The 21,453-nt window shown below is 48.0% G+C and overlaps 2 protein-coding genes across 2 annotated transcripts in view; both read left to right on the forward strand.

The window, feature by feature from the left end:
* LOC129700501 (serine/threonine-protein kinase PAK 4-like) overlaps nucleotides 1-6,609 on the forward strand; it is a 49,374-nt gene extending 42,765 nt beyond the window's left edge. The window contains 2 exon segments of the mRNA XM_055641055.1: nucleotides 3,385-3,519; nucleotides 5,860-6,609. Of these exon segments, the coding sequence (XP_055497030.1) occupies nucleotides 3,385-3,519; nucleotides 5,860-6,015 (291 nt within the window). The 3' untranslated portion in view covers nucleotides 6,016-6,609.
* Nucleotides 6,610-8,034: 1,425 nt separating this feature from the next.
* The window catches only part of LOC129700502 (1-phosphatidylinositol 4,5-bisphosphate phosphodiesterase beta-2-like), a 149,257-nt gene continuing 135,838 nt past the window's right edge, over nucleotides 8,035-21,453 (forward strand). The window contains exons 1-3 of the mRNA XM_055641056.1: nucleotides 8,035-8,471; nucleotides 13,870-13,947; nucleotides 20,700-20,768. Of these exons, the coding sequence (XP_055497031.1) occupies nucleotides 8,394-8,471; nucleotides 13,870-13,947; nucleotides 20,700-20,768 (225 nt within the window). The 5' untranslated portion in view covers nucleotides 8,035-8,393. The remainder of the gene's footprint in view (nucleotides 8,472-13,869; nucleotides 13,948-20,699; nucleotides 20,769-21,453) is intronic.

Genomic DNA, 21,453 nt, shown 5'->3' on the forward strand with positions numbered 1-21,453 from the left:
CATCCCATATATTGGGCTAAATTGGTTTGTCCCGTACGGGACCGCCCTTGTCCCGTATTTGACCGCTACGACTCGGGTCGAGGGGACTGTCGGGTGGGAGCGCCGAATCTAGCCCCGCCTCACCCGTCCCGACGTAGTGCAGCCCATGGAGTGCAGCAGCAGCTCCTCGCCCATGGCCCTGTCGGTCGCAGCCTGGCCAGCTGTCCGACCTTCGGACCTTCGCTTACTGCTGACACCACCACCCCTCCTTCTCACGGCTGATCATCGGTTCATGAGTTGGATGGGGCCCCGGGCCAAAACTCATCAGCTGGCCCACCGGCTGGGCTTTGTGTGCAGTCCAGCACCCGGGCCATCCTATCACTCACCCAGCCACGGCCCAGTCGGTCAACGAATTGCCGTCGGGAATTTGTCCCTTATTTTGTCCTTTTGTCCCTTATTGAGTTGCCAGTTCTTACGGAGTGGTGTGCTCTACATGAACAGCCAGAGAGGAGTCATTATGGTTTAGTTTATTGCCACGTGTACCGAGGTACAGTGAAAAGCTTTTGTTGCCTGCTATCCAGTCAGTGGAAAGACAATACATGATCACAATCGAGCCGTTCACAGCTTATGGATACACAATAAGGGAATAACGTTTAGTGTAAGGTAAAGCTAGGAAAGTCCAAACAGGGATAGTCTGAGGGTCACCAATGAGGTAGATAGAACCTCATAGATTGCTTATCGAAATGGAGTGGTATTGGGTGGATAGGTAGACAACAGACAATAGGTGCAGTAGGCCATTTGTCCCTTCGAGCCAGCACCGCCATTCAATGTGGTCATGGCTGATCATCCCCAATCAGTACCCCGTTCCTGCCTTCTCCCAATATCCCCTGATTCCGCTAATTTTTAAGAGCCCTATCTAGCTCTCTCTCTGCTGAAAGCATAAACAAGACCAGAGAACCTGCCTCCACTGCCCTCATATGAGACAGAGAATTCAAAAACAGATTCACCACTCAATCAAAAAATGTTAAATGAAAAAAGTGTTACTGGGTATCAAAGGCAACCGGCTCCGTTCTAAAGAGGATTCCACAGACTCACAACTCTCTGTGTGAAAAAGCGTTTCCTCATCTCCGTTCTAAATGGCTTACTCCTTATTCTTAAACTGTGGCCCCTGGTTCTGGACTCCCCCAACATTGGGAACATGTTTCCTGCCTCTAGTGTGTCCAAGCCCTTAACAATATTATATGTTTCAATGAGATATCCTCTCATCCTTCTAAACTCCAGAGTGTACATGCCCAGTTGCTCCATTCTCTCAGCATATGACAGTCCCGCCATCCCGGGAATTAACCTTGTAAACCTACTCTGCACTCCCTCAATAGCAAGAATGTCCTTCCTCAAATTAGGGGACCAAATCTGCACACAATACTCCAGGTGTGGTCTCACTGGGGCTCTGTACAACTGCAGACGGACCTCTTTGCTCCTATATTCGATTCCTCTTGTTATAAAGGCCAACATGCCATTCGCTTTCTTCACTCCCTGCTGTACCTGCATGCTTACTTTCATAGACTGATGAACAAGGACCCCCAGATCCCGTTGTACTTCCCCTTTTCCCAACTTGACGCCATTTAGATATCCAATCCAATCCAACTTTATTTGTTAAGCACTTTGAAACAGCCAATGTTGACCAAAGTGCTGTACAGAAGAATAAACAAGACATCATAAACAGACACCATAACAGCTCGCATGAGGCGCAAAAATTACATATGAAATACAACAATAAATTAAAAGGCATAAAACATGAGTAAAAATAATAGCTACGGAATAAAAGCAATCAAAAAATAAGAAATTAAATCAAGTAAATAAATAAAGTCGACACCTTACTGGGTATCAAAGGCCACGGAGAAGAGATGGGTTTTAAGAAGTGATTTAAAAAACAGACAGAGAAGAGGCCTGTTTAATGTGGAGAGGCAGATCGTTCCATAATTTGGGTGCCGACACAGCAAAGGCACGGTCCCCTCTGAGCTTCAGCTTAGTTTTAGGCCCACTCAGGAGCAGCAGATTATCTGACCTGAGAGAGCGGGCGGGTGTTTAAGGGTGTAGAAGCTCAGATAGGTAGGGCGGAGCAAGACCATTCAGGGATTTAAAAGCATAGATAGTAATCAGATGTTAGAGTCTGTGTGCTTGGAGGAAGGTGAGGGAGAGGATACCAGCATGAAGGGAAATGGGACGTTGAAGAGAATAATGTATTCAGATGAATCATCCTACCACAACCAGAGTGCAGTGCTGAACTACTATCTACCTCTTTGATGTCCCTCGGACAATCCTTGATTGGACTTTGCTGGCTTTACCTTGCACTAAACGCTATTCCCTTAACATGTATCGGCACACTGTAAATGGCTCGATTGTAATCATGTATTGTCTTTCTGCTAACTGGTTAGCACGCAACAAAAGCTTTTCACTGTATCTCGGTGCACGTGGCAATAAACTGAACTGAAAAAGTAAAAGACAGAAGGGTTAAACTCCATTCTGTTCAAACTGGGATGGGTAATGATGGGCAGTGGAGAGGAACGGAGCTGGAGTGTAGGATGCTGTGAGCGGGTGGAAGATGGAGGCTCTGAGACATTAGGCCACAGGGACAAGGGGTGGAGTGAATGGTTTCTGCTCTCCAGTGGGTCAAGATGTACACAGGAGACACAAGGAGCCGCAGATGCTGGCATCTCGAGCAAGGCACAAAATGCTTGATGCTTGCACAGCGGTAGAGTTGCTTCCTTATGGCACTTGCAGCGCCGGAGACCCAGGTTCGATCCTGACTGCGGGTGCTGTCTGTACGGAGTTTGTACGTTCTCCCCGTGACCCGTGTTGGTTTTCTCCGAGATCTTTGGTTTCCTCCCACTCTCCAAAGATATACAGATTTGTAGGCTAATTGGCTTGGCATAAGTGTATAATGCCCCCAGTTTGAGTGGGATAGGGCTAATGTGCAGTGATCGAGGTTGGTGCCGACTCGGTTTCTGCGCTGTATCTCTAAACTAAACTAAATGCCTACACAGTAGAGCCAATAGATTCACTATCTTTGGAACCACAACAAATTCTAGCTGTGGAACTTAGTGCATCAGTAGAGGGAATGGACAGGTAATGTTTCGGGACGGGTCCCTTCTTCAGACTGATGTGAACTAACGTGCAAAGGGGGTTTGCGGGCATCACAGGCCTGACAGAGGCCGAGTCGAGTGGGGAGCAGGGAGGTGGTAGTCAAAGATGCTCTGGGCTTTGTGGTGGAGTCAGTCCGAGCGCCCTTGCAGCAGGGAGACGTGTGGGGGGTGAGCGTTAGAAGGAAGCACGGTCCTGTTGAGCAACAGTGCACCGAGCGTTGAGGCCGGGAGTGGAGCGTGAGACTGTCCCTTCATGTTGCAGGTGGATATCTGGTCACTGGGGATTATGGTGATGGAGATGGTCGACGGAGAACCTCCCTACTTCAGCGACAACCCCGTGGACGCCATGAAAATGCTCCGAGACTACCCTGCTCCCAGGCTGAGGCTGGATCACATGGTCAGTACTCTGTGTGGGGTTACAGCTTTGTCGCAGTGGATGGAGCGGTCCCGAGAATCCATCCCTACGCTCCAGACCTGGGTCCACACGAGGCCTCGATCTCTGGCCTGAGATGGACAATCCCTGAGGACATCAGGGCAGGCTGGATGGTCTCCAAAAAGTTAGCAAGCGCACAGCTGCTGCCCTCGGGAGTCAAGGACGTTCCTTTATAACCATATAACCATATAACAATTACAGCACGGAAACGGGCCATCTCGGTCCTACAAATCCGTGCCGAACAACTTTTTTCCCTTAGTCCCACCTGCCTGCACTCGTACCATAACCCTCCATTCCCTTCTCATCCATATGCCTATCCAATTTATTTTTAAATGATACCAACGAACCTGCCGCCACCACTTCCACTGGAAGCTCATTCCACACCGCTACCACTCTCTGAGTAAAGAAGTTCCCCCTCATATTCCCCCTAAACTTCTGTCCCTTAATTCTGAAGTCATGTCCTCTTGTTTGAATCTTCCCTATTCTCAAAGGGAAAAGCTTGTCCACGTCAACTCTGTCTATCCCTCTCATCAATTTAAAGACCTCTATCAAGTCCCCCCTTAACCTTCTGCGCTCCAGAGAATAAAGACCTAACTTAACCATATAACCATATAACAATTACAGCACGGAAACAGGCCATCTCGGCCCTACAAGTCCATGCCGAACAAATTTTTTTCCCCTTAGTCAACCTTATTCTCTGTAACTTAGTTGTTGAAACCCCAGGCAACATTCCAGTAAATCTCCTCTGTACTCTCTCTATTTTGTTGACATCCTTCCTATAATTGGGCGACCAAAATTGTACACCGTACTCCAGATTTGGTCTCACCAATGCCTTGTACAATTTTAACATTACATCCCAGCCTTTAGGAAGATGATGAGAAGGAATTTCTTTAATCAGAGGGTGGTGAATCTGTGGAATTGTTTGCCACTGAAGGCTGTGGAGGCCAAGTCAATGGGTATTTTCACCAAGGCGGAAATAAATGGGTTCTTGATAAGTAGGGGTGTCAGGGATTGTGGGGAGAAGGCAGGAGAATGGGGTTAGGAGTGGAAGATAGATCTGCCATGATTGAACGGCAGAGTAGACTTGATGGGCGAATGGCCTAATTCAGCTCCTATCACATGAATTCATGAACTTCTGCCTTTCCATAGAAACATAGAAAAATAGGTCCAGGAGTAGGCCATTCAGCCCTTCGAGCCAGCACCGGCATTCAATATGATCATGGCTGATCATCTAGAATCGGTACCCTGTTCCTGCCTTTTCCCCATATTCCTTGATTCCTTTAACCCTCTTCGGATACCAGGATTTACCTGCGGCTTTATGTGCCCTCTGCAGCACAATAACAGGGAGCACCATCTGCCTCTGTTACTTTGTCAGTAAATTATGGTTCTTAAGCTTTCCCATGTTAACTGTTCTTAACATGTTTATTACACTAGATGATATCCATTGTCAGCTATGTGAAGTACTGAGAGTTCTGTAACTATTGACAATAGGCAATAGACAATAGGTGCAGGAGTAGGCCATTCAGCCCTTCGTTCATTCAGCACCACCATTCAATGTGATCATGGCTGATCATCCACAATCAGTACCCCGTTCCTGCCTTCTCCCCATATCCCCTGACTCCGCTATCTTTCAGAGCCCTATCGAGCTCTCTCTTGAAAGCATCCAGAGAACTGGCCTCCACCGCCCTCTGAGTCAGAGAATTCCACAGATTCACAACTTTCTGCGTGAAAAAGTGTTTCCTCGTCTCCGTTCTAAATGGCTTGCCTCTTATTCTTAAACTGTGGCCCCTGGTTCTGAACTCCCTCAACATCAGGAACATGTTTCCTGCCTCTAGCATGCCCAAACCCTTAACAATGTTTCAATAAGATCCCCTCTCTTCCTTCTAAACTCCAGAGTGTACAAGCCCAGCCACTCCATTCTCACAGCATATGACAGTCCCGCTATCCCGGGAATTAACCTTGTGAACCTATGCTGTACTCCCTCAATAGCAAGAATGTCCTTCCTCAACTAGTACTAGGCTTGAAGGATTTGACAAACCTCAGGAAAGCCATCGGATCATCAGACAGAGGGGAGATGCAATTTGTCCACCACCTTCCACTTAAGGAACAAGTCGAGAGCACAGTTGAGGTGGTGGGCAGTGATGTGCGAGAGTGTGGCAGTGGATCAGAAGAGGTCTCAGCTGGTGGCCTGAAGAGTGCCAGAGAGGGAGAGGCTGTGAAATGTAATCGATGTCCCAAACAGTTGGCCGTAACAGTCGGCCCGGAATTTGGGAATGTCTTTGACCGGAGGTTGTCCTGTTGCAGGTATCCCCGATCCTTCGTGATTTCCTGGGCCGGATGCTGATCCATGAAGTGGAGGAAAGAGCGACGTCGGTGGATCTCCTCGACCACCTCTTCCTGCTGCAGGCCGGGCCTCCTGACTGCATGATGCCTCTGATCCAGCAGTGTAATCAGTGGTGACGTGGTGGAGGAGCACACGGTGGAGCTCCGCGGTGCCGCCAACAGCCCCCGGGCGCGGCCCTGAGACGGAGGAGGTGAGCAGCCCAGCTCCCGGCCCTGGGAGAGATGACCAGGGACTCCACGTCTGGGTCGGGATGAGTCCAAGCACGAGAAACCGTGTTCCACAGGCCGGGGGAAGGTAGAGTGAACCTCCTGGTCTTTCCTGAGCTTGGTCCATGTGGAATGCGGTGGGCGACCATCCCACTCCAGGAGATGCAAGGCAGTGGAGACCACCAGGTGACTGGACAGTTGCAACCTTTACTGGAGGGCATTTGCATTGGCAGTAAGCTGTTACAGTGAATAATGCAGATGCTCTGGAAGTGAACGCTCTATGAGGACTGATTATATTGGAACTGTCTCGTTTGTGGTGGACGCCAATACTTGGAGACTTCCACGGAGATGGTGTCTATCACTGTCACTGGGGTACAGCACCTCTGGGACTGTCACTGGTGTATAGCACCACTGGGGCTCAGACCTCTGGACACTTTGCCCCAAATATCATCTTTCTAATAATAAATTGTGTACTTAATTAAATTGCTGAAAAAAATCTTGCAGTGTTACTTTGCCGTTGGTAGGATTGCTGCCATCTCATAGCGGTGGATGTAGGTTTATCATGAGTTTCTTGTCTGTCTGCTGCCTCACTGCTGAAGAAGGGTCTCGACCTGAAACGTCGCCCATTCCTTTTCTCCAGAAATGCTGTTGGACCCGCTGAGTTATAGCCCTGTCCCACGGTACGAGTTCATTCCAAGAGCTCTTCCGAGTTTTAAAAGAAAATCAAACTCGCGGTAAGCACGGAGAATGAACGTAGCGGGTACGTCGGAGCTCGGGGACGTCCCTTAGCAGCTCGTAACGCTAACGGCAGGTCCTAGGGAAGACTCGCTAACGGCAGGTAAGCGTGGGAAGACTCGTGAAGATTTTTCAACATGAAGGGGCAAATATCGGGGCTCCCAATTGCTCACGGCACTCCATGACCTAGTCAGTGACTGGGTCGTCCACTCGAAGAACAAAATGCCCTTTAATTCCTGATGAAGGCCAGTGGGATGTACCACTGTTGGAAAGACATCACAGCTGCAATCTGAGCTGGCAAAGTGACTCAGTTGTTTGGAGGTTTATTTACATATTGCAATGTGTACGTTTCTATCAAAATGTATACAAAACACAAATTCAAATTAAGACGTCACCATCCTTGTCCGGCACCCGTGGGTGCTTGAGGCGTCCAAGAAGTCGGAGGACTCCGCGTACCCTGTCCCCAGGGACACCCAGCCAGGGACACATTAGCGGAAGGGGGACAGGCGGTCGGTCCAAGTGCAATCTCACCAGCTCATTGCCTGAACCTTGGCCAGGCCCAGGAGGAGTGACGACGAGTTCCTCTGGCCGACTTACCTCTGCCAAGTGTTCCCTGAGTTTGACAGCACCAGCTGGACAAAGCACCCCCCTGATCCCTAAGACGGCTGCAGAATGCTGGGGTAACTCAGCGGGACAGGCAGCATCTCTGGAGAGAAGGAATGGGTGAATTCAGACTGAAGAAATGTCTCGACCTGAAACGTCACCCATTCCTTCTCTCCAGAGATGCTGCCTGGCTCGCTGCATTACTCCAGCATTTGAGTTGAGTTGAGTTTATTGCCATTCCAAAAAAGGTTTTGAACGAAATTGGGTACCTTGCAGTCGTACAGAAAATAAAATAACAGAACACACAATGAACACAGTTTAACATCCACCACAGTGAGTCTACCAGGCACCTCCTCATTGTAATGGAAGGCAAAAAGTCTTAAAGTCAATCTTTTGTGTCTATCTTCAGTGTAAACCAGCACCTGCAGTTCCTCCTTACACCTGCAACAGTCCCACTAATGTACTGCAGTTCAACACACTCTTAGAGCGGACCATAGAAATATAGGCTTGATGGCCACTTGCACTGCTGAGTGACCAGTTATGCCACGTCTAAATGTGTAAGAAACCTTGAAGCAGTAAGGAGATGTCTGAAGAAGGATCTCGACCTGAAATGTCGCCTTTTCCTTCGCTCCATAGATGCTGCCTCACCTGCTGAGTTTCTCCAGCTTTTTTGTCTACCTTTGAAACAGTGAGAGTGGGTCGACTGGGAGTTGCAGCTGTGAACATATCTTTTCCATTTGCCTATGTGTGTGTGTGTGTTTTCAGACGGCCTTCTGTTTTTATTTGCATCTTGCTTTGCATGTTGCTGGCTTTCATTTGACTTGGAGGTGGGAGCTGGCTATAAAAAAAGATTCTTTTGTTTATACCCATCCTGGGATCGTTGGTCGTGAGTCTCTCTGCCCTTGCCAACTTGCTGCGAGGAGCCTTCGGCACGACTTGCTTATCTGAGAATGGCTGGAGCGTTACTCCCTGCGATCGAGGTGAAACCATTCCTGGTTCATGGAGAGAAGTTCATTAAATGGGACGATGTAAGTACTTGTGGCTTAGAACTGATGGGGGGTGAAGGGAGGGGGGGGGTGAGTGCCACCCGGTATTGTCTCATCATTGTCGCCCCAGTTAGTTCTCGACCAGGCTTGAACCTGGAGCCCTCTTCCTGCAGCATTATGAGGAGATACAATGCAGTTCATGTCAGATCTGAGGGTTAACCTTTGGTGGGGCTGTGGAACGAGCTACCAGAGGAGATTGTTGAGGCAGGGACTATCCCAACCTTTACGAAACATGGATGGGACGGGTTTGGAGGGATATGGACCAAACGCAGGCAGGTGGGACTAGTGTAGCTGCTGCATGTTGACCGGTGTGGGCAAGTTGGGCCTGTTTCCACACTGTATCACTCTATGACTCTAAATTGAGTTTATAATAAAAAATGTGTAAGAAGGAACTGCAGTTTAGGAGTAACATGAGGGGGAACTTCTTTACTCAGAGAGTGGTAGCTGTGTGGAATGAGTTTCCAGTGGAAGTGGTGGAGGCAGGTTCGTTTTTATCATTTAAAAACAAATTGGATAGGTATATGGACGGGAAAGGAATGGAGGGTTACGGTCTGAGTGCAGGTAGATGGGACTAGGTGAGAGTAAGTGTTCGGCATGGACTAGAAGGGCCGAGATGGCCTGTTTCCGTGCTGTAATTGTTATATGGTTTATATGGTTAGATGCTGGTTTACACCGAGATAGTCCCAAAATGCTCAAAAGCGTCTGGAGAAAGGACTCAACCCGAAAGGTCATTGATTCCTTTTATCCACAGATGCTGCCTGTCCCGCTGAGTTACTCCAGCATTTTATATCTATCTTTGAGTTTATTGTTAATTGCCCAATGGGGATGTACACTACAATGAAAATCTTGATTGCACAGCATCACAGGCACTTAGACAACAGATAAATTATACATAAACGTTTTAAAAGTTGAATGAAATACCAAACAAAATCAAGACTAGTGTGCAAAACACAATTGGATTGAATACACAGTGCAGAATAGGTAAGTTAGTTTAGTTCATTGTCATGCATACTGAGGTACAGTGAAAAAGCTTTTGTTGCGTGCTAACCAGTCAGTGGAAAGACAGTACCTGTACATGATTACAATCGAGCCATTTACAGTGTACAGATATATGATAAGGGAATAACATTTTATGGAAGATAAATCCAGCAAAGTTCGATCAAAAATAGTCTGAGGGTCACCAATGAGGTAGATAGTAGTTCAGGACTGCTCTCTGGTTGTGGTGGGATGATTCAGTTGCCTGATAACAGCTGGGAAGAAACTGTCTCAGAATCTGGAGGTGTGTGTTTTCACACTTCTATACCTGTGCCTGATGGGAGAGGGGAGAAGAGGGAGTGGCCGGGGTGCGACTGGTCCTTGATTATGCTGCTGGCCTTGCCAAGGCAGCGTGAGGTATAAATGGAGTCAACGGAAGGGAGGTTGGTTTGTGTGACTGTCTTGGATTGAGCGAAGAACAGTCGAAAGGAAGGAACATGGCGTGTGTCCGCGTCATGTGCAATCTATCAGGTAGTCAAGTGCTCGGTTACAGTGTGGAATGTGAAGAAATGGCGAGGTAGAGAAATAGACAGTGCCGACCAAAGAGAGAGGCGACACAGGGTGAGGTGGAGCAGTATTGTGAAGATAGACACAGCACGCTGGAGTAACTCAACGGGACAGGCAGCATCTCTGGAGAAAAGGGATAGGCGATGTTTCGTGTCGCGACCCTTCTTCAGACTGAGGTATAAATGCTGGAGGCAGGTGATATCCAATGAAGAATGATAGCATTGGAGAGACACTGCCCGTTCTTAAATATCATGCAGTACAAAATGGTGTAGTGATCATACATTGATGCGGGGAAATAAGCAGTGAAAGGTAAGATGCAGTGAAATATAATACAATCGCTTTTAACATGGTTTTATTATTCATCTCTTGGAAATTGGGTGTTGCAAGCTTGTAAGTGCCCCTTCAGCCCCTTTCTGAACGAGGGCAGTCCTTGTAATGAAAGTATACCAACAGCTGATGGACACGAAATGCTGGAGTAACTCAGCGGGACAGGCAGCATCTCTGGAGAGAAGGAATGGGTGACGTTTCGGGTTGAGACCCTTCTTCAGACTTCATGCTAACAGCTGCGTTGGTACTGAGAACTGGGACTTAGTCTGAAGAAGGGTCGAGACCCGAGACGTCACCCATTGCTTCTCTCCAGAGATGCTGCCTGGCCCGCGTAGTTACTCCAGCATTTGATGTCCATCTTCAGTGTAAACCAGCATCTGTAGTTCCTTCCCACACACTGGGGTCTTGAGACCCAGCGCTAACAAAGGAACGGTGCAAGTATTTTCAGATCAAGGTGGTGAAATGAATCGAGGTATGGTGAACTATGTGATTCGTGGTAAGGTACAGGAGTTATGTTAAAGCGCGGTGATGGTAAATATCACTAGAGCACAGAACATAGAACAATACAACACAGGAACAGCCCCTTCAGCCCACAATGTCTGTGCCAAGCAAGCTGCCAATTTAACCCCATCTCCTCTGCCTACACCTGATCTATATATCTTCAATTCCTGTATATACACGTGCCTATCTATAAAAAGTCTGAAGAAGGGTCTCGACCCGAAATGTCACCCGTTCCTTCTCCAGAGATGCTGCCTGCCCTGCTGAGTTACTCCAGCATTTTGGGTCTATCTTCTGCCTATCTAAAAGCCTTTTAAACACCACTTTCATATCTGCCTCCACCACCACCTGTGGCAGTGCCCCCATTGTTCCCTGTGTAAAACAAAACATGCCCTGCATATCTCCATTAAACTTTCCCCCTTTCACCTTAAAGCTGTGTCCTCTAGTGTTGGACATTTCTTCTCTGGGATAATGGTTCTTATTGTCTACTCTACCAAAGCCTCTCATAATTATACAAGGTCTACCCTCAACCTCCGACGTTCCAGAAAAAACAATCCGAAGTTTGCCCGATCGCCCATTGTAACTATTACCCTCTATGATATTAAATTATAAGGTCATAATAAGATTAGCTGGTGCATGGCGAGACTGAATTACAGGAAGATACAGTGAGTTACAATATTATATATAATGTGGCAGTGAGATACAGTAACATGGCAGGCAAGTTAAGCTTCAATGAAATACCCTGACTCTCAGTCTCTCCAGTTTCCCTCTCCCCAGACTGATTTTGATTATTCTAACTGCAAATAACCCTTGCATCCCACCTCTCTCCGTCCCTCTCCCACCCAAGTCGTACCAGCTTAAAGTCGTCTTGTTGAGTCTCATTGTCTGTAACTCATTTTCACCTAGAACACAGCTAACAATGGCCTGTTTCCTTTCTCATTGTTACTTTTTTTGCATATCTTTCATACATTTGTGCTATATCTCTCCACATCACAATGTTCGATAGACCCAAGATCAGTTCCTGTGGATTGGAGGGTAGCTAATGTTATCCCACTTTTTAAGAAGGCGGGAGAGAGAAGACGGGGAATTATAGACCACTGTAGCCTGACATTGGTGGTGGGGAGGATGCTGGAGTCAATTATAAAACACATTTGGATAGCAGTAACAGGATCGGTCTGAGTCAGCATGGAATTACAAAGGGGACTAATCTTCTAGAATTTTTTGAGATGTAACTCAGAAAATGGACAAGGGAGAGCCAGTGGATGTAGTGTACCTGGACTTTCAGAAAGCATTTACATAGGAAATTAGTGGGCAAAATTAGGGCACATGGTATTGGGGGTAGAGTGCTGACATGGATAGAGAAGTGGTTGGCAGACAGGAAACAAAGAGTAGGGATTAACGGGTCCCTTTCAGAATGACAGGCAGTGACTAGTGGGGTACATCAAGGATCGGTGCTGGGACCGCAGCTATTTACAATATACATCAACGATTTGGATGAAGGGATTCAAAGTAACATTAGCATATTTGCAGATGACACAAAGCTGGGTGGCAGTGTGAACTGTGAGGAGGATGCTATGAGAATGACAGGGTGACTTGGACAGGTTGGGGGAGTGGGCAGATGCATGGCAGATGAAGTTTAATGTGGATAAATGTGAGGTTATCCACTTTGGTAGCAAAACCAGGAAGGCAGATTACTATCTAAATGGCGTCAAGTTGGGAAAAGGGGAAGTACAACGGGATCTGGGGGTTCTTGTTCATCAGTCTATGAAAGTAAGCATGCAGGTACAGCAGGCAGTGAAGAAAGCGAATAGCATGTTGGCCTTCATAACAAGAGTATAGGAGCAAAGAGGTCCTTCTGCAGTTGTACAGGGCCCTAGTGAGACCGCACCTGGAGTATTGTGTGCAGTTTTGGTCCCCTAATTTGAGGAAGGACATTCTTGCTATTGAGGGAGTGCAGCGTAGGTTTACAAGGTTGATTCCTGGGATGGCAGGACTGTCATATGCTGAGGGAATGGGGCAGCTGGGCTTGTGCACTCTGGAGTTTAGAAGGATGAGAGGGCATCTCATTGAAACATATAAGATTGTTAAGGGTTTGGACACGCTAGAGGCAGGAAACATGTTCCCGATGTTGGGGGAGTCCAGAACCAGGGGCCACAGTTTAAGAATAAGGAGTAAGCCATTTAGAACGGAGATGAGGAAACACTTTTTCTCACAGGGAGTGGTGAGTCTGTGGAATTCTCTGCCTCACCCACCGAGGCCAGGCGACAACTCTCAGACACCTCCTCCTACTCATCCATGGACTATAACCCCACAGATGAGCACCAGGCCATAATAGACAATAGACAATAGGTACAGGAGTAGGCCATTCGGCCCTTCGAGCCAGCACCGCCATTCAATGTGATCATGGCTGATCATCCACAATCAGTACCCCGTTCCTGCCTTCTCCCCATATCCCCTGACTCCGCTATCTTTAAGAGCCCTATCTAGCTCTCTCTTGAAAGTATCCAGAGAACTGGCCTCAACCGCCCTCTGAGGCAGAGAATTCCACTCTCTGAGAAAAAGTGTTTCCTTGTCTCCGTTCTAAATGACTTACCCCTTATTCTTAAACTGTGGCCCCTGGTTCTGGACTCCCCCAACATCGGAACATGTTTCCTGCCTCTACCGTGTCCAAACCCTTAACAATCTTATATGTTTCAATGAGATGCCCTCTCATCCTTCTAAACTCCAGAGTGTACAAGCCCAGCCGCTCCATTCCCTCAGCATATGACAGTCCAGCCATCCCAGGAATTAACCTTGTAAACCTACGCTGCACTCCCTCAATAGCAAGAATGCCCTTCCTCAAATTAGGGGACCAAAACTGCACACAATACTCCAGGTGTAGTCTCACTAGGGCTCTGTACAACTGCAGAAGGATCTCTTTGCTCCTATATTCGATTCCACTTGCTATCTACAGCAATAATGATTTAGGTTGTGGCTGGCACAGAAGCCAATGCTGTGTTATTTGTGCCCTCAGGAGACTGGAGCTGGATCGCCGGTGGTTATGCGCATGGATTCACATGGACACTTCCTCTACTGGACCTACCAGAACAAGGTAAGGGCAACAACACCAGTCCATTCGGCCCTTCTCGTCCATGTCCATCCATTAAGGAAGCTGTCAGCACCTTCATCTTCTGTCCTCGCTTCCATCCTGACCTTGCTTAAGTTAAGGGAATCTAATCCGCGAGTTCTGGCGAGTTTGTCCTCGACTCATACTTGCAGCATGGTCGACACGAGGTCCTAGGAGGTCTTTGTAACTCTCCTTCATGCTCGAGCATAGTCCCCGCATACTCAAGGCCTCAGTTAGATTACGGCGTATTTTTCAACATGCTGAAAAATGCCTGCAAGTAAAAAAAGGTCGCCATGGAAAAAAATCGATATTTTTTTAATCATAGGTTTAGTCAAGATAGTCGAGATAGGTCGTAGTTGGTTGGAACCATCCTCTCCACATCCACTCTATCCGGGTCTTTCACTACTCATTACATTTCAATGAGACCTTCCTCTCATCCTTCAGCGAGTACAGGCCCAGTGTCAGCAAAAGCTCTTCATACATTAACCCAATCATCCCCAGATCATTCTTGTCAACCTCTGAACCCTCTCCAATGCCAGCACATCCTTCCTCAGATATGGGGCCCAAAACTGCTCACAATATTCCAAATGTGATCTAACCAGCGCCTTATAAATAAAGCCTTAGTGTTACATACTTGCTTCTGTAGTCTAGTTATCTTGTAATGAATGCTAACATTACATTGGCCTTTGTTACTACTGACTCAACTTGCAAATTAAACTTTTGGGAATCCTGCACCAGCACTCCCAAGTCCCTTTGCACCTCCGATTTCTGAATCTTTTCCCCATTTAGAAAATAGTAACTAGAAAATAGTTTGTTCCTTCATCCGAAATACATGATGTCCACTTTGCTGCATTGTATTCCATCTGCCACTTCTTTGCTCAGTCTATTAACCTGTCCAAGTCCTTCTGCAGGATTCCTGCTTCCTCAACACTGCCTGCCCCTCCACCTATCTTTATATCATCCGCAAACTTGGCCACAAAGCCTTCATTCCGCCATCCAGCCCCCTTTATTTCCACTCTGACAGTCAGCCAATCTGCTATCGGTAGGGGTCACCAACTTTCCCACTCCCGAATAAGGGACAAAAGGTCAAAATACGGGACAAATTCCCGACGGCAATAGTTGACCGACTGGGTCGTGGCTGGGTGAATGATAAGTTGTCCCGGGTGCTGGACTCCGCACAAAGCCCAGCCGGCGGGCCAGCTGAGGAGTTTTGGCCCGGGCCGCGCGACGTCGAATGCAAAGTCCGGCGCCCCGTCCAACTCATGAACCGATGATAGGCTGTGAGAAGGAGGGGTGCTGGTGTCGGCGGTAAGCGAAGGTCCGAATGTCGGGCTGCCGACCGACGGGGCCACGGGCGAGGCGCTGCTGCTGCTGCTGCACTCCATGGGCTGCACTACGTCGGGACGGGTGAGGCGGGGCCGGACGCGGCGCTCCGACCCGACAGTCCCCTCGACCCGAGTAGTAGCGGTTCAAATACGGGACAAGGGCGGTCCCGTACGGGACAAACCAATTTGGCCCAATATACGAGATGTCCCGGCTAATACGAGACGGGCAACCCTGGCTCTCAGTGGCATAGCGATAGAGTTGCTGCCTTACAGCCCTTGCAGCGCCAGAGACCGGGGTTCGCTCCCGACTACGGGTGCTGTCTGTGCGGAGTTTGTACGTTCCCCCTGTAACCGCGTGGGTTTTCTCCAAGATCTTCAGTTTCCTCCCACACTCCATAGACATACAGGTTTGTAGGTTAATTGGCTTGGGTTTGTATACTTGGTATGTGCAAATTGTCCCTACTATGTGTAGGATAGTGTTAATGTGCGGGGATCACTGGTCGGCGCGGACTCGGTGGGCCAAAGGGCCTGTTTCTGTGCTGTATCTCTAAACTAAAATGAAACTCAACTAAACTATCCATGCTAGCACGCTCCGTTTAACATCCTGGGCTCTTGTCTTGTTTAGCAGCCTCACGTGGCACCTTATCAAAGGCCTTTACTTTCCTTTTAGATATTAGAAATACAGCGTGGAAACAGACCCATCAGCCCACTGAGTCCGCGCTGACCAGCGATCACCCTGTACACTAGCATGTCACACACTAGGGACAATTTACAATTTTATCCCAGGCAATTGCCCTACAAACCTGCACGTCTTTGGAGTGTGGGAGGCAACCGGAGCACTCTGAGAAAACCCACGCTGGTCACGGGGAGAACGTACAAACTCCGCACAGACAGCACCCGTAGTCAGGATCAAATCCGGGTCTCTGGAGCTGTAAGGCAGCAACTCTACCGCTGCGCCACTGTGCTGCCTTCTGAAAACCCAAGTGAACAACAACCACTGATGATAGACACAAAAAACTGGAGTAACTCAGTGGGACAGGCAGCATCTCTGGAGAGACGGAATGGGGGAACGTTTCGGGTCGAAACCTTTGACTCTCTTTTGTCAGCCGGCTTGTTACTACCTAAAGAATTGCAACAGATTTGTCAGGCAAGATCTCCCCTTAAAACCATGCTGACTACTACCTATTTCATCCTGTGTTTCCAAGTATCATGAAACCTCATCCTTAACGATGGACTCTAAAAATGTACCAACCACTGATGTGGGTCTAACCGGCCTATAATGTGTTTTCCTTCTCTCCAGTCTTGAACGGAGGAGTTACATTTACTATTTTACAGTGCTCTAGGACTATTCCTGACTCCAGTGGTTCTTGAAAGATCACTACTAATGCCTCCACAATCTCTAAAGCCACGTCTTCCAGAACCCTGGGGTGCAATCCACCCGGCCCAGGTGACTTATCCACCTTTGGCCCTTTCATCTTCCCAAGCACCTTCTCCTTAGTAATCGCCACTCCACTAACTTCCACCCACTGACTCTCTTGAATTTCAGGCACATTGCTGGTGTCTTCCACTGTGAAGACTGACACAAAAATGTCTTCAGTTCATCCACCATTACTTTGTTCCCCATTACGATTTCTCTAGTGTCATTTTCCAGTTGTCCAATTACTCTTGTCACTCTTACTACTCTGTATATCTGAAGAAATGTTTTATATTACTGGCTAGTTTATCTCCATATTTCACCTTTAATCTCCTTGTTGCATTTTTAGTTGCCATTTGTTGGTTTTTAAATGAAGGCGCTCTTTTAGAAATGAGATGATGAGGGATTACTTTAGGCAGAGGGTGGTTAAACTGTGTGGCTCGGAAACAGACCCTTTGGCCCAACAACTCCGCGCCGACAACGATTGCCACCCTAGTTACTCCAGCTTTTTGTGTCTATATGTCGGAGGGATGTATTGGAGGCATTAGAAACCGCAGATGCTGGGCTCAGTGGCAGAGGAAGAGGAGAGGTGCAACAGGACCTCAGTAGGTCAGGCGGCATCTGCAGAGGGAAATGGACAGACGTTTCGGGTTAAGACCCTTCATTTGTATTGAACGAGTAGAGGGGATGAAGTCGGTATGAAGGGGAGGGGAAAGGGCAGGCAAGGCAAGGCGGAGGTGAGGAGGGGCTGATTTACAGATGGAGTCAGGTGGGAGAGGGAAGGATGGATTGAGTGTCAGAGGCAGGGAGTTGGCATGGTGACACAGCGGTAGAGTTGCTGCCTTATGCCCCTGTCCCACTTAGGAAACCTGAACGGAAACCTCTGGAGACTTTGAGCCCCACCCAAGGTTTCCATGCGGTTCCCGGAGGTTGCAGGTGGTTGCCGGAGGTTGCAGGTAGTGGAAGCAGGTAGGGAGACTGACAAAAACCTCCGGGAACCGCACGGAAACCGCGCGGAAACCTTGGGTGGGGCGCAAAGTCTCCAGAGGTTTCCATTCAGGTTTCCTAAGTGAGACAGGGGCATTACTGCACCAGACACCTGGGTTCCATCCTGACTACGGATGTTGTCTGTACGGGGTTTGTACGTTCTCCCCGTGACCCGGGTTTTCTCCGGGTGCTCCGGCTTCCTCCCCCACTCCAAAGAAGTAGGTGTTTGTAGGTTAATTGGCTTCGGTAAAAATTGTAAATTGTCCCTCAAGTCAAGTCAAGTCACATTTATTTATATAGCACATTAAAAAAAAAAAACAACTCTCGTTGGCCAAAGTGCTTTACATTTGTTATAAGAATAGTATAAACAAACAAACTACATACATATATACATATAGCCCACGCTCAGTGGACGTCAGGAAAGGCTTGGGAGTATAGATAAGATTTTAGTCTTGACTTAAAGGAGTCGATGGATGGGGCAGTTCTGATGGGAAGGGGGATGCTGTTCCACAGTCTAGGAGCTGCAACCGCAAAGGCGCGGTCGCCCGTGAGCTTATGCCTAGACCGTGGGATATTCAGCAGCCCCAAGTCGGCCGATCTGAGGGACCTGGAGGTGGAGTGGTGGGTGAGCAGACTTTTAATGTAAGAGGGGGCAAGCCCATTGAGGGCTTTGTAGACGTAGAGGAGGGTCTTGAAATGTGTACGGAACTGCACAGGGAGCCAGTGGAGGGAGGCCAGGATCGGGGTGATGTGGTCCCTTTTTCGGGTGCCCGTCAGGAGTCTCGCTGTGCCATTTTGGACCAGTTGCAGGCGGGACAGGGAAGATTGGCTGATGCCAGTGTAGAGGGACTTGCAGTAATCGAGGCGGGAGGAGATGAATGTGTGGATGATCTTTTCCAGGTCATCAAAGTGGAGGAATTGTTTTATTTTAGTTATCATCCGAAGCTGAAAGAAGCTAGCTTTTACCACGGCATTGATTTGTTTGTCAAATTTCTGTGCTGAGTCAAATATCACGCCAAGGTTTTTGACGTGAGGTTTGAGTAGTGGGGTAAGACTGCCTGCTATCATTTTGATTGAGTCCGAGGGGCCGAGAAGGATGACCTCAGACTTACTCTCATTTAGTTGGAGGAAGTTCTGGGCCATCCAACTCTTTATATCCTCGAGGCAGTGAGTAAGGTTAAACAGATTAGATTGGTTTTTGGGCTTCAGGGGGAGATAGAGTTGTATATCGTCTGCGTAGCAATGGAAGGAAATGCCGTGCCTTTCAATGACTTGGCCTAAGGGGAGCATATACAGGGAGAAGAGAATGGGGCCAAGGATGGAACCTTGTGGAACCCCACAGCAGAGATTAGCTGGGGAGGAGAATGAGTTGCCTATGTTAGTCGAGAAACTCCTACCTTTGAGGTAGGAGATGAACCAGCTCAGGGCAGTGCCATCAATACCAACCCCAACCCGGAGACGGTCAATTAGGATGGTGTGGTCGACAGTATCAAATGCTGCACTGAGGTCAAGAAGGAGCAGGATTGCACAGTCGCCGGAGTCAACGGTGAGGAGTAGGTCATTGTGTACCTTCAGCAAGGCAGACTCTGTGCTATGGTGAGCCCTGAAACCTGATTGGAAAGTTTCCAAGATAGTGTTTTGGTGAAGGTAAGGTATAAGCTGACTTAAAATTACCTTTTCAAGGGCTTTTGAGAAGAAAGGCAGTTTAGAAATGGGTCTGTAGTTGCTTGGCAAGGTGGGATCGAGGTTGGATTTTTTCAGGAGGGGCTGGACCACCGCATGCTTGAAGCAGGTAGGTACAGTGCCAGTGGCCAGAGAGCTGTTGAAGATGGCGAGGATGCTGGGACCAGCTGTTGTAATGACTTCCTTTAGGAGGGCAGAGGGGACAGTGTCGAGGGGGCAGGTAGCAGGTTTCATAGTGGTGATCAGTTTTACAAGGGAGGGTAGAGTAACGCGTTGGAAACAATCTAATTTTGAAGAGTAGGGTGGTTGTAATGTGTGGGTACGGACTCGGCGTTTCCACGCTGTATCTCTAAATTAAACTACACTAAAAGTCTGCCAGTTGTGGAATCTGATATGAAAGCATGATGAAGAGTAGAACTGATGGTGGCGAACAAACGGATATACTGTTTGGTGGGTCTGACTGAAACTGTTGGAGAGCAACTGAACTATAGAAAGACACAAAATGCTGGAGTAACTCAGCGGGTCTGGCAGCATCTCTGGAGAAAACGGATAGGTGACGTTTCAGGCCGGGACCCTTCCTCAGACTCGTGCGTAATGAAAAACAAAACTGTTCAAATCTTATTGTGACCTTATAAGTTAATATCACTGGTGACCCTCGGGCTTTTCTTGATCAGGCTTTGCTGGCTTTACCTTGCACTAAACATTATTCCCTTATCATGTTTTTATACACTGTAATTGCTCGATTGTATTCATGTATTGTCTTTCCGCTGACTGGTTAAACAAAAGTTTTTCACTGTACCTCGGTACACGTGACAATAAACTAAACTGAAACAGAAGAGACTGAGGTACGGCAATGTATGGGATTGAAGCCATTGACTGGAATTCTGTTTTCCATCTATTAACCCTAACCCAAATTTTTAGATTAGATTAGTTTGGAGATACAGCGCAGAAACAGGCCCTTCGGCCCATCGAGTCCACACCAACCAGCGATTCCCGCACACTAACAATATCCCACACACACACAATGGACAATTTTACACATACACCAAGCCAATTAACCTGCTAACCTGTACGTCTTTGGAGTGTGGGAGGAAACCGGAGATCTCGGAGAAAACCCACGCAGGTCACGGGGAGAACGTACAAACTCCGTACAGACGGCACCCGTAGTCGGGATCGAACGCGGGTGTCCGGCGCTGCATTCACTGTAAAGCAGCAACTCTACCGCTGCGCCACCGTGCATTGTTATTAATGCACACGTACGTTGTCAAAATGATGTAAGGTGCCAGGTTTTGCAAGAACCAGATCATCACTCCGGTTTCTCTTCACAGCAAGTGGACCACCTGGCTTTAACAGGCATCCGTGACACGAGGGTCGGGAAATATGCCAGAGTCCCCAAGGTGAGGCCAAAGTGGACAGCCAGCCGGCATCTACACACAGCGGTTGTACAATGAGGAGCGCAGGCCAACAGTGGCATCCAGGCCAGAAACTTGCAGCGCTTGGATGTGTAGGAAGGAACTGCAAATGTTGGTTTACACCAAAGATAGGCACAAATAGACAATAGGTGCAGGAGTAGGCCATTCGGCCCTTCGAGCCAGCACCGCCATTCAATGTGATCATGGCTAATCATCCCCAATCAGTATCCCGTTCCTGCCTTCTCCCCATATCCCCTGCTATTTTTAGGAGCCCTATCTAGCTTTCTCTTGAAAGTATCCAAAGAACCCGCCTCCACTGCCCTCTGAGGCAGAGAATTCCACAAATTCACAACTCTCTGGGTGAAAAAGTTTATTCTCACCTCGGTTTTAAATGGCCTCCCCTTTATTCTAAGACTGTTGCCCCTGGTTCTGGACTTGCCCAACATTGGGAACATTTTTCCTGCATCTAGCTTGTCCAGTCCTTTTATAATTTTATATGTTTCTATAAGATCCCCCCTCATCCTTCTAAACTCCAGTGAGTACAAGCCTAGTCTTTCCAATCTTTCCTCATATGACAGTCCCGCCATCCCAGAGATCAACCTCGTGAACCTACGCTGCACTGCCTCAATCACAAGGATGTCCTTCCTCAAATTAGGAGACCAAAACTGTA

The sequence above is a fragment of the Leucoraja erinacea genome, chromosome 9 (genome assembly GCF_028641065.1).
Source record: "Leucoraja erinacea ecotype New England chromosome 9, Leri_hhj_1, whole genome shotgun sequence".
Lineage (NCBI taxonomy): Eukaryota > Metazoa > Chordata > Chondrichthyes > Rajiformes > Rajidae > Leucoraja > Leucoraja erinaceus.